Source organism: Plectropomus leopardus, chromosome 8 (genome assembly GCF_008729295.1).
Source record: "Plectropomus leopardus isolate mb chromosome 8, YSFRI_Pleo_2.0, whole genome shotgun sequence".
Lineage (NCBI taxonomy): Eukaryota > Metazoa > Chordata > Actinopteri > Perciformes > Serranidae > Plectropomus > Plectropomus leopardus.
The window spans coordinates 29,110,298-29,128,137 of NC_056470.1; the positions used below are offsets into that span (position 1 = coordinate 29,110,298).

General features: G+C 40.5%; 1 protein-coding gene across 2 annotated transcripts in view; it reads right to left on the bottom strand.

Moving 5' to 3' along the window:
- Positions 1-17,435, bottom strand: part of LOC121947017 (CDK5 and ABL1 enzyme substrate 2-like) — a 34,301-nt gene extending 16,866 nt beyond the window's left edge. The window contains exons 1-9 of one of the 2 annotated variants that reach the window (XM_042491882.1): positions 16,784-17,435; positions 15,341-15,433; positions 13,003-13,080; positions 12,760-12,859; positions 11,966-12,131; positions 11,647-11,744; positions 10,365-10,471; positions 10,045-10,249; positions 9,278-9,324 (exon numbers count right to left, since the gene is read on the bottom strand). In XM_042491882.1, the coding sequence (XP_042347816.1) occupies positions 9,292-9,324; positions 10,045-10,249; positions 10,365-10,471; positions 11,647-11,744; positions 11,966-12,131; positions 12,760-12,859; positions 13,003-13,080; positions 15,341-15,433; positions 16,784-17,358 (1,455 nt within the window). In that variant the 5' untranslated portion in view covers positions 17,359-17,435 and the 3' untranslated portion in view covers positions 9,278-9,291. Of the gene's footprint in view, positions 1-9,277; positions 9,325-10,044; positions 10,250-10,364; positions 10,472-11,646; positions 11,745-11,965; positions 12,132-12,759; positions 12,860-13,002; positions 13,081-15,340; positions 15,434-16,783 lie in introns of those variants that run through there. The other variant, XM_042491881.1, reaches the window with a different exon arrangement.
- Positions 17,436-17,840: the final 405 nt, after the last annotated feature.

The window sequence follows — 17,840 nt, forward strand, 5'->3', positions numbered from 1 at the left end:
AAATAGCATGTTGAAAAAATGACCGAAGAAGCAAGGCTATAGTATGGCAAAAATGTCAAAATGTGACCCTTCCAAAAACTGCTAAAAAACCACATTAAACTACAATAAAATAGCATGTAGAAACATTTTTAGCAAAGGATTTTGCAAAAAATGGCCAAAAACACCAAAAAAGCATGTTGAAAAAATGACCGAAGAAGCAAGGCTATAGTATGGCAAAAATGTCAAAATGTGACCCCTCCAAAAAAACTGCTAAAAACCACATGAAACCACATTCAATAGCATGCTGAAACACGCCATAGCAAAGGATTTTGCAAAAATGGCCAAAAACACCATAAAACAGCATGTTGAAAAAATGACCGAAGAAGCAAGGCTATAGTATGGCAAAAATGTCAAAATATGACCCCTCCAAAAAACTGCTAAAAACCACATGAAACCACATTAAATAGCATGCCGAAACACGCCATAGCAAAGGATTTTGCAAAAATGGCCAAAAACACCATGAAATAGCATGTTGAAAAAATGACCGAAGAAGCAAGGCTATAGTATGGCAAAAATGTCAAAATGTGACCCCTTCAAAAAACTGCTAAAAACCACATTATTAAACTACAATAAATAGCATGTAGAAAAAAACACGCCATAGCAAAGGATTTTGCAAAAAATGGCCAAAAACACCATAAAACAGCATGTTGAAAAAATGACCGAAGAAGCAAGGCTATAGTATGGCAAAAATGTCAAAATGTGACCCCTCCAAAAAACTGCTAAAAACCACATGAAACCACATTAAAATAGCATGCCGAAACACGCCATAGCAAAGGATTTTGCAAAAATGGCAAAAACACCATAAAACAGCATGTTGAAAAAATGACCGAAGAAGCAAGGCTATAGTATGGCAAAAATGTCAAAATGTGACCCTTCCAAAAAACTGCTAAAAACACATGAAACCACATTAAATAGCATGCCGAAACACGCTATAGCAAAGATTTTGCAAAAATGGCAAAAACACCATAAAACAGCATGTTGAAAAAATGACCGAAGAAGCAAGGCTATAGTATGGCAAAAATGTCAAAATATGACCCCTCCAAAAAACTGCTAAAAACCACATGAAACCACATTAAATAAGCATGCCGAAACACCATAGCAAAGGATTTTGCAAAAATGGCCAAAAACACCATAAAACAGCATGTTGAAAAAATGACCGAAAGAAGCAAGGCTATAGTATGGCAAAAATGTCAAAATATGACCCTTCCAAAAAACTGCTAAAAACCACATTAAACCACAATAAATAGCATGCCGAAACACGCCATAGCAAAGGATTTTGCAAAAATGGCCAAAAACACCATGATACAGCATGTTGAAAAAATGACCGAAGAAGCAAGGCTATAGTATGGCAAAAATGTCAAAATGTGACCCTTCCAAAAAAAAATGCTAAAAACCACATTAAACCACATTAATAGCATGCCGAAACACGCCATAGCAAAGGATTTTGCAAAAAAATGGCCAAAAACACCATAAAACAGCATGTTGAAAAAATGACCGAAGAAGCAAGGCTATAGTATGGCAAAAATGTCAAAATGTGACCCTCCAAAAAACTGCTAAAAACCACATGAAACCACATTAAAATAGCATGCCGAAACACGCCATAGCAAAGGATTTTTGCAAAAAAAAGCCAAAAACACCATAAAACAGCATGTTGAAAAAATGACCGAAGAAGCAAGGCTATAGTATGGCAAAAATGTCAAAATGTGACCCTTCCAAAAAACTGCTAAAAACCACATTAAACCAATAAATAGCATGTAGGAAACACGCCATAGCAAAGGATTTTGCAAAAATGGCCAAAAACACCATAAAACAGCATGTTGAAAAAATGACCGAAGAAGCAAGGCTATAGTATGGCAAAAAAGTGTCAAAATATGACCCTCCAAAAAAACTGCTAAAAACCACATGAAACCACATTAAATAGCATGCCGAAACACGCCATAGCAAAGGATTTTTTGCAAAAATGGCCAAAAACACCATAAAACAGCATGTTGAAAAAATGACCGAAGAAGCAAGGCTATAGTATGGCAAAAATGTCAAAATGTGACCTTCCAAAAAACTGCTAAAAACCACATTTTTGCCCATTAAACCACATAATTAAATAGCATGCTGAAACACGCCATAGCAAAGGATTTTGCAAAAATGGCCAAAAACACCATAAAACAGCATGTTGAAAAAATGACCGAAGAAGCAAGGCTATAGTATGGCAAAAATGTCAAAATGTGACCCCTTCCAAAAAACTGCTAAAAACCAACACATGAAACCACATTAAATAGCATGCCGAAACACGCCATAGCAAAGGATTTTGCAAAAATGGCCAAAAACACCACAAAAACAGCATGTTGAAAAAATGACCGAAGAAGCAAGGCTATAGTATGGCAAAAATGTCAAAATGTGACCCTTCCAAAAAACTGCTAAAAACCACATGAAACCACATAAATAGCATGCCGAAACACGCCATAGCAAAGGATTTTGCAAAAATGGCCAAAAAACACCATAAAACAGCATGTTGAAAAAATGACCGAAGAAGCAAGGCTATAGTATGGCAAAAATGTCAAAATGTGACCCTTCCAAAAAAACTGCTAAAAAACCACATTAAACCACATTAAATAGCATGCCGAAACACGCCATAGCAAAGGATTTTGCAAAAATGGCCAAAACACCATAAAACAGCATAGCATGTTGAAAAAATGACCGAAGAAGCAAGGCTATAGTATGGCAAAAATGTCAAAATGTGACCCCTCCAAAAAACTGCTAAAAACCACATTAAACCACATTAAATAGCATGCCGAAACACGCCATAGCAAAGGATTTTGCAAAAATGGCCAAAAAACACCATAAAACAGCATGTTGAAAAAATGACCGAAGAAGCAAGGCTATAGTATGGCAAAAATGTCAAAATGTGACCCCTTCAAAAAACTGCTAAAAACCACATGAAAACCACATTAAATAGCATGCCGAAACACGCCATAGCAAAGGATTTTGCAAAAATGGCCAAAAACACCATAAAATAGCATGTTGAAAAAATGACCGAAGAAGCAAGGCTATAGTATGGCAAAAATGTCAAAATGTGACCCTCCAAAAAACTGCTAAAAACCACATGAAACCACATTAAAATATAGCATGCCGAAACACGCCATAGCAAAGGATTTTGCAAAAATGGCCAAAAACACCATAAATAGCATGTTGAAAAAATGACCGAAGAAGCAAGGCTATAGTATGGCAAAAATGTCAAAATGTGACCCTTCCAAAAACTGCTAAAAACCACATGAAACCCACATAAAATAGCATGCTAAACACGCCATAGCAAAGGATTTTGCAAAAAATGCCAAAAACAAAACACCATAATACAGCATGTTGAAAAAATGACCGAAGAAGCAAGGCTATAGTATGGCAAAAATGTCAAAATGTGACCCTTCCAAAAAACTGCTAAAAACCACATGAAACCACATTAAATAGCATGCTGAAACACGCCATAGCAAAGGATTTTGCAAAAATAGGCCAAAAACACCATAAAACAGCATGTTGAAAAAATGACCGAAAAAGCAAGGCTATAGTATGGCAAAAATGTCAAAATGTGACCCCTTCCAAAAAACTGCTAAAAACCACATGAAACCACATTAAATAGCATGCCGAAACACGCCATAGCAAAGGATTTTGCAAAAATGGCCAAAAACACCATAAAATAGCATGTTGAAAAAATGACCGAAGAAGCAAGGCTATAGTATGGCAAAAATGTCAAAATGTGACCCCTCCAAAAAAAACTGCTAAAAACCACATGAAACCACATTAAATAGCATGCCGAAACACGCCATAGCAAAGGATTTTGCAAAAATGGCCAAAAACACCATGAAAATGTTGAAAAAAAAATGACCGAAGAAGCAAGGCTATAGTATGGCAAAAATGTCAAAATGTGACCCCTTCCAAAAAACTGCTAAAAACCACATGAAACCACATTAAATAGCATGCTGAAACACACCATAGCAAAGGATTTTGCAAAAATGGCCAAAAACACCATAAAATAGCATGTTGAAAAAATGACCGAAGAAGCAAGGCTATAGTATGGCAAAAATGTCAAAATATGACCCCTTCCAAAAAACTGCTAAAAAACCACATGAAACCACATTAAATAGCATGCCGAAACACGCCATATTAGCAAAGGATTTTGCAAAAATGGCCAAAAACACCATAAAACAGCATGTTGAAAAAATGACCGAAGAAGCAAGGCTATAGTATGGCAAAAATGTCAAAATGTGACCCTCCAAAAAACTGCTAAAAACCACATGAAACCACATTAAATAGCATGCCGAAACACGCCATAGCAAAGGATTTTGCAAAAATGGCAAAAAAACACCAAAAAACAGCATGTTGAAAAAATGACCGAAGAAGCAAGGCTATAGTATGGCAAAAATGTCAAAATGTGACCCTTCCAAAAAAACTGCTAAAAACCACATGAAACCACATTAAATAGCATGCCGAAACACGCCATAGCAAAGGATTTTGCAAAAATGGCCAAAAACACCCATAAAACAGCATGTTGAAAAAATGACCGAAGAAAAGCAAGGCTATAGTATGGCAAAAATGTCAAAATGTGACCCCACCAAAAAACTGCTAAAAACCACATGAAACCACATAAATAGCATGCCGAAACACGCCATAGCAAAGGATTTTGCAAAAATGGCCAAAAACACCATGAAAACAGCATGTTGAAAAAATGACCGAAAGAAACAAGGCTATAGTATGGCAAAAATGTCAAAATGTGACCCTTCCAAAAAACTGCTAAAAACCACATGAAACCACATTAAATAGCATGCCGAAACACGCCATAGCAAAGGATTTTGCAAAAATGGCCAAAAACACCATAAAACAGCACGTTGAAAAAATGACAGAAGAAGCAAGGCTATAGCATGGCAAAAATGTCAAAATATGACCCCACTAAAAAACTGCTAAAAACAACATGAAACCACATTAAATAGCATGCTGAAACACGCCATAGCAAAGGATTTTGCAAAAAGAGCCAAGAATACCATAAAACAGCATGTTGAAAAAATGACCGAAGAAGCAAGGCTATAGTATGGCAAAAATGTCAAAATGTGACCCTTCCAAAAAACTGCTAAAAACCACATGAAACCACATTAAATACCATGCCGAAACACGCCATAGCAAAGGATTTTGCAAAAATGGCATAAAACACCGTAAAATAGCATGTTGAAAAAATGACAGGAAAAGCAAGGCTATAGTATGGCAAAAGTGTCAAAATATGACCCCTCCAAAAAATTGCTAAAAACCACATGAAACCACGTTAAACAGCATGCCGAAACACGCCATAGCAAAGGATTTTGCAAAAATGGCCAAAAACACCATGATATAGCATACTGATAAAAAGACCGAAAAAGCTAGGCAAAAATGTCAAAAAATGACCCTTCCAGAAAACTGCTGAAAACCACATAAAACCACACAAAATATCATACTAAAACACGCCATAGGAAAGGATTTTGCAAAAATGGCCCAAAACACCATAAAATAGCATGTTGAAAAAATGACCGAAAAAGTTAAGGCTTATAGCATGGCAAAAAATGTTGAAACATGACATGTCCAAAAAACAGCTTAAAACCACTTAAAAACAAATATAATAGCATGCCGAGACACGACATAGCAAAGCATGGTGCAAAACAGCCATAAACACTATAATATAGCATGTTGAAAAAATCACTGAAAAAGCAAGGCTATCGTGTAGCAAAAATGTCATAAAAGGACATTTCCCGAAAACTGCTGAAAACCACATGAAACCACATAAAATCGCATGCCAAGACATGCCATAGCAAAAGATTTTGCAAAAACGATCTAAAACACCATAATATGGAATACTGAAAAAATGACAGAAAAAGCAAGACTATAGTATGGGAAAAATTTGAAAATATGGCATGTCCAAAAAACAGCAGAAAACCACATAAGACCACATAGAATAGCATGCAAAAACATCATAATATAGCATGTTGAACGATGCTTAACTTTGCTTTGACTTTTCATCTTACATTTTTCATGACATACCATCTTATGATTCAAACGGACCTTCCCTTCCCCTAATGTTAAGGATTACAACTGTGAATACTTTGGAAATGTTCTCTATGGTAGACAGCTTGGTGGACAAATATACATTTGATAATGACCTTTCCTGCGTAGTTTGGGTAGGTGAAAGTCAGCATAAGTCAGCATAGTTCAAAATGTTGAGAGCGCCTGTTTATGAGTAGCTCCAGTAGCAGCGGAAGCCATAAGGGCTTCATGCTGTTGGAGGACTCCCTCGATCCTCTCAAAACGGTTGAGGGGGGAAAACCTGTGCGCTGGGTCCATGACTGGCCAGATTGTACTAAAACGGGTGTGTTTAGGACCCAAGAGCAGCTCAACTGACAAAAGATAAAGTTGGTAATGACCTTTATTGCGCAGTTTAGGCAGGTGAAAATCAGCACAGTTAAAAATGTTGAATAAAGTCTCTGGGGCTTGGGAACAATGTGGGGTCACTGCAGGAAAGCAATTAATCACAGAGGAATCTTCAAATCCACAAGTCCAACCACCAAGGAAACAGGGACACCCACACAGAGGATTGGTGCAAGTGAAAGCATGGCAATCTTTCACAAGGGGAATCCAACAGGTAACGAAACAGGTGAACTCACGCACAAACATCGAGGCAGGGTAATGCCAAGCAGCAATCTTGGAGACATGGAAGGTGGGATGGATGCACATAGACCTGGGGAGTTTCAGCCCCACAGTAGTGGGGTCAATGGATTTGTTGGATGGGGAATGGACTGATGAACATAAGAGCCAGCTTGTTGGATTCCACTTGGAGGGCTCGGTCTTTGGAGGAGAGCCAGACCCTTTGGCCAACTTGAAAGGCTATAACCTGAGAGCGGCATCAGTTGGCGACAGAGGAATACCGGTCAGCAGAACTGAGGAGTGAGTTGCAGGCCTGGGCCCAGGTACAGTGGCAACACTGGATGAAAGCTTGAACTGAGGGACAGGAGACTTCCTTTTCAAGGGCTGGAAAGAGCTGAGGCTGAAACTCATATGCGCAGTGGAAAGATGAGAGGCCTGTGGCAGAGCTGGTTAGTGTGTTGTAGGCATATTCCAACCACACAAGCTGCTTGGACCAGGATGAAGGATTCTGTAAGACCAGGCATCAGAGAGCACTCCCCATCTGTTGGTTTTTACCTTCAGTCTGCCTGTTAAATTGAGGGTGGAAGCCGGAAGACAGACTGACGGTGGCCCAAAGGAGGGAACAAAACTCTCTCCAGAAGATGGAGGTGAACTGGAACCCCCGATCAGAGGCCACATCAACAGGGATCCAATGAAGGTGTGGATAGACACCATCTCAGCAGTTTCTTTGGCAGAGGGGATTTTGGTCAGAGGAATGAAGTGAGCCATTTTGCTGAACCTGTCCACGACAGTGAGAATGGCAGTGTTGCCGTCAGACGGAGGGAGGCAAGTAACAAAGTCCAGGGAAATGTGGGACCATGGACAATGAAGGACTGGAAGAGGTTGAAGGAAACCAGGAGGGGTTTGATGTGATGATTTTCGTTGGTTGCAGATGGGGCAGGCATTGACAAATTCATGCTCATCGAGCATGGACTACCAGAAACGTTGCAGCAAGACATCCTTGGTGCGCTGAATGCCAGGATGGCAGGAGAGTTTGGAAGCACGGGCCCATTGGAGTCAGAGCATAGATGTGGAGGGACAAACAGACCATCAGCAGGACAGGCACTGGGACCAGGCTGTCCCTCAATGGCAGCTTTTACCCTCTCTTTGACCTCCCAGGTAAGTGTGACAACCAGGCAGGGAGCAGGCAGAATAGAAGTGGGCTTGGCAGGAAAATCCTCTACTAAAAACTGGCAGGACAGGGCGTCTGGTTCGATGTTGCGTGAGCCGAGTTGGTAAGAGAGGGTGAAATTAAAACAGGTGAAGAACAATGACCATCGTGCCTATAGGGAGTTCAGTCATTTAGCAGTTCTGATTTACTCAAGGTTTTTGTGATCTGTCCATACAAGGAAGGGGGTCTTGGTTCCTTCCAGGCAGTGACACCATTTCTCCAGGGCCAACTTGACAGCAAGCAGCTCTCGAGTTTCAGATGAAACAGTGGTAAAGGTTGGCAAACCCCACGAAACTTTGCAGCTGTTTGCGAGAGTCAGGGACAGGACGAGACAGCTGCAACCTTGGTTGGATCCTTCTTCATGCTACCAGCAGGCACAATGAAGCCCAAGAAGGATGCTGATGTTGAATGGAATTTGCACTTTTTCAAGCAAGCGTTGTAAGATGGACTGGACATGGTGGACGAGGTCCTCTCATGACTCAGAGAATGTAAGGATGTCAACTAAGTAGACAAAGACAAAGGGGTTGAGCATGTCACCGAGCATGTCATTAACCAGAGCTTGGAAGACAGCAGGAGTGCTCATCAACTCAAAGGGAATACCAAATTCTTGTAGTGGCTGGTGGGGGTGTTGAATGTGGTATTCCATTCATCTCCCTCTCTGACGCGAACTAAGTGGTAGGCGTTGCAGAGATCGAGCTTAGTAAAGGATGGTGGCCTCTTGAGGCAGCTCAAAAGTAGTGGAAATGGGGGGAAGAGGATACCAGTTTTTGATGGTGATGTCGTTGAGGCCCCTGTAGTCGATGATGGTTGATGCCAGCAGCCAGGGAGTCATTGATGTAGGTCTCCATAGCTTCTCTTTTGGGAACAGACAAAGAGTACAGGTGACCCTTGGGTGGTGACATGCCAGGCTGGAGGTCAATGGCACAGTCGTAGGGCTGGTGAGGAGGTAGCAATGTGGTTTTGGCTTTGCTGAATACCTCTTTAAAGTCATAGTACTCAGGCGGTGCCCATGTGACATCAGGCTGAACACTGTGTGGTGGTGAGTGAAGAGGAGCAAAAGCTTGCTTCAAACAGACCTGATGACAAGCCGCACTCCAACCACAGATAACCCCAGCCGACCAGTCGATGTATGGATTGTGACACCGAAGCCAAAAGTACCCCAAAATCAGAGGAATGGCAAGATGTTGAACTGGATGGACTCTTGATTACTGGACATTAGGAGGACAACTGTGACGGTCTGATGTATTACCATACCCAAGAGATAACCATCAAGAGCCTGAGCAGGGACAGGGCTACGAAGAAGCACTCGGCCGACACCCAGCTGACAAGCCAGTTCCTCATCGATGATAGCGTCAGCCCCAGAGTCAATGAAGGGGGAAAGGACAAGTGAGGTTTCAGGCAGGAGAAGCTTGGTGTGAAGCAGAGGTCTTTTGAATGAGAAGGATGGAAAAGAGGTTCAGTTCACCAATAACTCCCTATCTACTGATGAGCACAGCCTTGCTGGACAATGGGACACAAAATGGCCCGCCAACCGGCCACAGAAGCAGGCAACCAGAAACCACAAGGGACAAAGGCAGAACTCGCAGTCAGGGACGGAAGGCTGTGGCATTTCGCAGGGATTTGACAAGATAAGTGAGTTGGAGGCAGGCAGGCGAGGCAACAGGTAAACTGATTGAGCGCTGCATTCAGGAACGCGTTTTCTTACACTTTTACTTTGCTCAGCAGCAGTTGAATTAGAGAAGATGCAATTCTTCAGACTTGTTTCTACAATATTAACTAGTTTTCATAATTCAGCTTTTATCTACTGTCTTTCTGAAGCACTTGTTTCCTGTTATGGGGAATTAAAAAAATAATGTAGTCCACATTATTCTATATGACATTATATATTTCGACATGTCATACTTTTTTATTACATTATACACTATGTTTCTAAATTTTAAGAAAGACTATCATTACTTCATCATGTACATTATTCTGGTGTACACTGTTAACAATACTATATCTAAAGCACTACATGCATTACAGGTTTGTCTACTTTGTTAACTTTTCTCTTATTAGTGTAGGGTTGTTACAGGTTAAGAGTAAACATGCTGTGCTTCATTTTAAGATTCTACACTGAAGTCTGTTTCAGTGGAAACTTTACTCACGTCAATGAGTTGGCTGACATCTGGCTTCCGCAGATCGCTGCTGATCTTTGCAGCCAGCAGCACGCACGTCGCCGCCACCAGCTTCCTGTTCTGCTTGTTGAGGCGACCCTGCAGCACCAGTTTCTCAAAGTAAACAAAAGCCATCGCTATAGTGACGGGCTGTAGGCTGCAGTCCTCGCTCATGGCGCGCATCTCCCTCTTTAGGCTGGTGGAGAGGAGGGGTCACAATTACTGATCAGTTTTCTAAGACAGTAGAAATGTGAGGAGGCACAACAAGGTTCAGCCTCAGAGGACATTTTAAAACCGTACTCTATCTGTACCTTCTTATCTTGCTGAGAGTCAGCTTGATGTGAGGAAACTTCTCTTTGAAAGTCTCATTCATGTCCTTCTTTAGGTCAGATGGTTTCACATACTCAACAACAGTCGTCTACAGAGATGAAAAACAAACATTTGTGTCAGCACAGAGGTGACTTATTTCAGCATGAATTACAGCTGCAATAAAGTTCAGTTTTGCTTTCTCAATACAAACTGTTTTATACACACTCATGCTAGAGGTTACAGTCTTGTGATGTGATCTACTCAGCAACAATAAAGTCATGTGGATGCCACATAATGGAAGTATTTTATTCTCTGACAGGGCTGGAGATTGGTTCAGAAGTAGAGATCTGCTTAATTTTAAGTTCACCAGAGCAATCTACAGGTCAAATTGAACATCCCTGTCAGTGATTTCTGAAGCAAATACAATACAAATACAGTCCGTATGAAACAATATGTGTGCACTAAAGAAGGGATGTCCAGACTCTTTTTGCATTGGGGACAGATTAGAGGAGCCAGCTGCTTCTCGCATCATACAGGTTATTTAAAAAAATTACGTACAAATGACACAAATGCTACAGTTTTATCTTTAAGTGACTGAGTAACTTGGTGCTTCTTTGCCGTGGCCATGTCTACTGCCTTATAGGAAATATCTGGTGTTGGGTAACTGTTAGTTTTGCTTATTGACTATCTTTATGAAAACACATTAGTTTCACCTACGCAGTTCCTATTTGATGCATTTCAACAAACTGTTGAATGATTGTCCTGCCACCATGAGATAAAAGGTAATAAATCCAACATTATCTTGCTTTATTAGCCAATATTGTCTTAATTATATAGTATACTTTAAAGGACAAGCCGAGGGCTGTTTAAAATTGATCTGAGGCCCCCACCTGGCGCCCGACCGGACTTTGAACATGACCGCACTAAAAAAACAGCATTGGTTTCTTATTTCACTTGTGGTAGTGACAGAAAACGCTGAAAAAAGACAGACAGAGCTCGCAGGTGCAAAATAGTCTACCTGTAGACCTCTGGAGCCTACTTTGTGTTCAGTGAAATTGATCACTTTTTAAGGACCCTTTTAATACCATATGGAATGTTTAATGCCTGATTCACGATCATGCAGATTGTACGATCGAAAACGTGTTGGAACGATATTGCCTAAATGTATAATCACATCATGTTTTTCTTTTTACCTTTAAGAAATGGCTTTACTGGAGAAAGACTGCCTTGTCTCAAATATTTGACTGCATGTAAACACACTGGACAAGAAGAGCAAATTCTCACCACATATGATGCAAATATCAGAACCCTCTTGTGTCTTCCACAGGGCCACTGAGGGTCACTGAGCAGGTTAGGATCGTACTCCACCACCTCCTCTATGCCTAAAAAACACAAAAAACTGTTTAACAACACCTGATGTAGGGGCCTACGGATTATCTGCCAGGACGATTATTGGGGCCAATATTCTGGATTTTGCCGGTTATCTGTATTGGCATTTTATCTTAATGATCGGTTCCAAATATCAGTCTCAACTACTAATAATGCTGTCAGTTTAATGGTGAAAAAGCAAGTGTTGGTCTGTTGGTCTAAATTGGAGACATACATGGGTCCTGTGTCACACTGTTGTTCAGACGAGCTGGGGTGAAGCTCCTCTGCCCGTTGCCACGGAAACGTGACAGAGGGGTCTGAGTCGTGCCGGTTTCTGGTGCACCGCTCTTCTGTCTCACCAAGGCATTGGTCGGATAAAGGAACTGAGCGTATGACACCGTCTGAGGAGGGAAAATGAGACAGACGGCAACCTTCAAATCAGGCAGATGTATCAAACAACAGTTTTTCTATTCCTCATTATCAGGGTTCCTACAGCTTAAGACTAATTAAATTTAAGGATAAAATTTACGACCAATTTTACAATAACCTAAACTGCAAAAAAAAAAAAAGAACAAACCTTTTTTACAGAGTTAAGAACACATTTTGCCCAAACATTTATTGTAACATAAAAAATTACATTTTGGTCCAGTGAAAAAGTCTGATCTGGTTATAATTAATACCTGGCATTTCTTAGTGATCTTTATTACTGATTACGTGTGCTTCACTCTGTATATGGTATTATTCCACTGCTTTGATTCCCATTATAAAGAGTTAAAAAGAGGAATTCAGTTAAAAAAAAATGTTAATTTTTTTAAATGGAACCAATTATTTTGTGATTTTACAACGCAATGTCAGAGAAAAGCCATTCATAACATCCTAGTTTTCCTAGTTTCAATGTCTTTTAACTCTTTTGAAAATACCAATGAAGGCCTTATTTTTAGATAAATAAATTCAATGCATTGAAGACTTTTTTTAAGGATCCGTGGTAATCCTGCTCATCACACATGTAGTACTCAAATAAACATTTACCTTGCCATAGTCTCCAAACTCCATCCCCTCCAAGGAAGGAAGCAGGTCAGCAGCCACTACAGAGGACAGCCTTTGTCTCTGAGCCTCCAGCTTAGGATCGCTGTTTGGAAAGAGTCACATTTATGTCATTTTCAACACACGATGAACTCCCACTGCCCCTTTCTGAGGATGATGATGATTGATGAAAACATAAAAGTGGTGATGAGTGGGTGCTCTCTGCTTGGGATGGTGCTTTCTTTGTACCTGAGGTGAGCACTCTCTCCATAGGGCAGCACTGAGAAAGCAGCGTATAGCGACCGCTTGGCACAAATCAGCACGATCCTGCAGGACACATCAAGTACAGGCAGACAGAACAGATGGTGTGTCAGTCTACAGGCAACAGCTACAGTCACTGCTACTGTACTCACGATGTTCATCGTCGCCGGAGCTGCACGGACAGAGGAATCTGTCACAGAGCCACTGCTGTGTCGGTCTGAGTCACTGCCGAAGCTGAACAGCTATCAACAACTATTAAAAGCTCAAAGCAGGACGACAAGTCCCAGTTTGTGCCTCTCGTGTATTATCATTGCATTCCAGTCACAGAAATAGGTAGATTGTTGATTGATTAGTCGTTAAAAAGAGAATTAATCAGAAAAAAAACATTTAACATTTATTTCAACAGGAGAGTCCCACTAAGACTAATAATTTTGTTTTCAAAGGAGAAAAAAAACACAGAAATAGACTTATTAAAAAGAAAGTTAAGCAAAAGAAAGACATAACTTAAAATTGAGGTTTGATAAAAAACGTGTTTCTTATCCAGGTGAGTTAAAACAATTGCCATCTTAAGGAATCTACCTCGAATTATTTTATTCTGGATTTAAAAGATTTTAATGGGGTGTTGCTTTAAATTAGTCTGCAACATTTTCCAAATTTATTAAAAATCCACTGTGTAAATATTCTATTGAAGTACCAATAGCCAATGCTACAATATGGACTATATCGTTATCGTAGTATTTGTTCAAAAATATTGTGACATCTAATTAATATCATATCTGGCTAAACTTAAATGGGTTTAAAGTTATTTAAACCATAAAGCAGATTTAGGCAGCAGCTGCACATTATTTTAATTAATGTGCATCGGGCTGGCAATATACTGATATTATAGTGATATCATGTTATAAGACCTGATATCGTCTTCTATTTTGGACATTGTGACACAGTTAATGTTGTCTTTTCTTGGTTGCATTACAACATTGGATACTATAAATGTCCAAGAGCTCAGAGTGATGTCTTCAAATTGCTTTTGTTGTTAGATCAATGGTCCAAACTCAAACATGACCAGATTGCTATAATGTAAATTAGCAAATGAATATCCTGCTGATCAACTTACTCTTGCAGGTCTGCAGCAGGAACACACTTTGTGTTGTGAAAATATCTTGCATCAGAAATGGTTATTAGACAATCTTCTTGGTTTTTTTAAGTTTGTGGGTTAAATATATTTAGAAAAATCTGATGCTTGTCTCTGCAACTCTGTGAGATCAGAGGTGTAAACTGGTGCTGAGAGCCTGAGTGACTGAAACCAGGGAGAAGTAACAAACAAACACAGCACACATTCACTAAAACTCTATTGTTCTGACAAAAATGTGGACAAACCAATCGGTCTGCAACCACTGGACACAACTGTGCTTTTGGCAGCTAAACTGCAAACACCAGGAGGTTCAGCTCCTCACAACACGCAGATCAGTACCAGACAGTCAGCAGTCTCTGGGTCTCAGGGAGACGTATCAAATCTCTTACAGGGGACAATATCGCAACACATAAATCTTCTTGTTTTAATTAGCTTAGTTATATAATCTAGATAGCTTTTCTTCAGCTCAGTGAGTAACATGCACCTCCTCAAACAGGAACAGAAAGTCAGACCTGCGTGGCAGTCAAGGATTGCTCCATCACTGTTTGGCACACACCCGCAGAAAACGCATGATTGTGTATGTTGGCATGAAATGTAGGTAAGGAGAAGGAAAAATGTAAAAAATGAAATGGAGTCAAAAACATGTGATTTGTTTGGTGGGGAAAAAAACACAATATGATGTCATTTTCAGTGTCTACAGACAGAGCAAGAAAAACACTGCAGGAATTATCCGAAATCCAAACAAATATTATACTTTTGTTTTCTAACGCGGGTCAAGCAGCCCGACAACAGTGTGATATTTCAGTCCTCCCTCGCATCGGGGTTACCTCACTGTTGCTGCAGTGGGGTGTTACATTTCCACTTTCTACACTGCACCTCTTTTGGCTTTTGCAAAGCTTCCAGGGGTGATTAAATTTACTGTAGCAGTCGCCACGCAGCAGCTGTGCTGCTGTTATTCCTCTGCAGGCCAAACTAAGTCTCTGTGCCAGAGTTAAGCAGCTTATTACAATACTTGCAGGGGGAGTATAACACTGCTTGTGAGTTAAAGGCATGTTTCAGAGTCCAGAATAAAGAAGCATTTGTGGGGGTTTTCATTTCTCTGACAGGAAGCATAGTGTAGCAGCATTCCTCGTGGGTTCCTCTGTTGTGTTTACTGTATGTAAATGTATTTGTGTGTGTAAATTTGAGACTCACCTACATCCCCTGGTATCATACTGCCTCATACTCTTGATGAAGTGGACTTTCTTTGGCACTTTGGGTCCAGGAGAACCAGAGACATTCCTCAACCTGAGTAGAAATAAAACAAACACCGAATTAATGCACAAAACAAAGTAAAGGGCCTTAACATGATGTGGCTCAATCAGTAATTTATGATGTAAACCTCATTAACATCACAGATTTGGAGGTAAAGCAAAGGTAAAAGGTCAATTTCAACCATCTTTTTACAAGAGAGACATGATTTATTAGATGTTTTCTCCAAACAACACCTCACGTCATTAACCTGACCACTGATACACGAGTTATGTCTTGGTTTAAAGCGGGCGAGTCACTGTGATTTATATGTAAGACACTAATAATACCAGACACCAGGCAACCGTGTTCAACATCAGAGAATACAGTTAAACCACACTATTGTACACCTATGTATTCCAGCCTAGGGACTGTTTTTATTTATGAGAGGGGCGGCAGTGGTGCAAAAACGGGAAGGCATGTCAAATATTTTTTTTAACACTGGTGAGAGATTTTTGTTTTCATTTTGGCTTAGTGGAGGGAAATATCACTTTTAATGGCTGTATTTTGTATTTATTTTACTGCAGATTTTTAAAGAAGCCATTTTTTGTTTTTAAAAATGACCATATTGACACCATTAATCTTAGCCAGAAACTTTGAAAACAGAAATTATTGTTGGAGCTATTACCTATCTATTACATCACCAAACCACGTTAATGAGGGTTTCTGATTTTTGCTTTTACATGAATGAATGTGACATTTACTCCAAATTATGATAATACTGACCAGATCAGATATTTCTTTGTAGATGTTAGGGGCTGTTTGTTATTTATGAGAGGGGAGGTGGTGGTGCAAAAAGGGGGAGGCGTGTCAAAATTTTTTAAGCACTGGGAAGAGACTCATGCTTTTTATTTTGGTTTCGGGATGGACATACATTTTTAAATTGCTGTACTTTTGTACTTATTTTACAGACGATTTTTAATGAAAACATGCCTGTCATGTGGTCTTTATAAGTCGCATGTTTTCTCAAAGAATCGCCAAAATAACACCATTTATCATAGCCAGAAACTGTACAAGCAAAAGTCAGTGTTGAATTTTCACATTTTAACGGTTCTTGGACACATCATGTGCAAGGATGGCTTTCGTCAGAAAAAAGGAAACAAAAACAACAAATATTAGCTTAAAATTGTCATGTTATCATCATCATGATAAATAAAGAACAGTCCCTTATCCCACGTTATTTTCATTTGACATGTCATACACCTTATAGGTTAAAACTACAGTTACTGGAACAAAAACTCAATGACAATAACATTGCCTTTCACTCATAAACACCTGCTGGTTTCATTTTATGCGGAAGCGAATAGCGTATTTAGAGGCCCAACCAACGAACAACACAGTGCTCACCTCTGCCGTGAATCCAGTGAGCTGCCGGCCGGGACCGGGCTCAGGGCGGCGGGCGTAGACCTGACACGGGAGCAGGCTTGGTGCCCGGTGGGCACAGGAGACAGAGGGGTGTCCGGGGTTAGCGTTTCGGCCGCACTGCCACCCTCCAAAAATACCTCGTTTGCTCCCACAACAGCTGCCCCGGCAGGTCCCGGAGACATTACCAAAGAAGGTCCGATGGGACTGAGTACCCCGGGGAAACTGGAGGATGAGCCGCTGCCGGCCGTGGTGGGCTCTGTCACCTGGAGGACCGGTTCTTGGCCGTCCGCCGGCTGGGGGACCACAGTAGAGCCGCCGTCTCTGTCCCCGAGTCGCTGCTCCTCGGCGGCTTTTTGGTCGACGTTTTCATCGCTGTTTTGACAATGGGGCCGTCCGTCGAGTGAGATATTACTGAGGAACAACAAAGCCGCCTGTCTCCTCCTGGAGTCCTTCGCTTTCCTCCGGTGCTCTCGGTGTGTTTTGGCCGGTTTACTGTTGCTGCCGGTGGACTGCAGACCGCAGACAGCGGTCGCCATTCTAGTTTGAAATGTGGTCATTCAAAGCGACGGCAACGAGAGACCGTATTAGCCCCGCCCCCCTGTGCGCTGATTGGATGTTTTGATAATTATGTATTTTACTCGCAGTTGATTGGGTGTAGTAGAATAGTGGGCGATGGTCTTGAAACAAAGAAAGTATTCCCCAAATTCCACAATTAAATTAAAATTATGAATTCATATTCATGCTAACTGATGAAATCACTGCACCTGTTAATAATGACGTCCAGGGTCAGACATGAACCTTATATGGCCGGGTGCACTGCAACTCCATACAAATCTATTATCTATAATACTATAATCTATGCACATAGCACAACAATCTCTTGTAGTTACAATAATTAACATTTAGCTTTTCCTTTATTTATTTATTTTTATTTTCCTGGTGTGTGTTGTCTTTCTCTGTATTATTTTTTATTCTTTTGTTGAGTATGTGTGTCCTTCCTTTTTGTATCTGTTACAATTGTACAATTGTATATATGTAT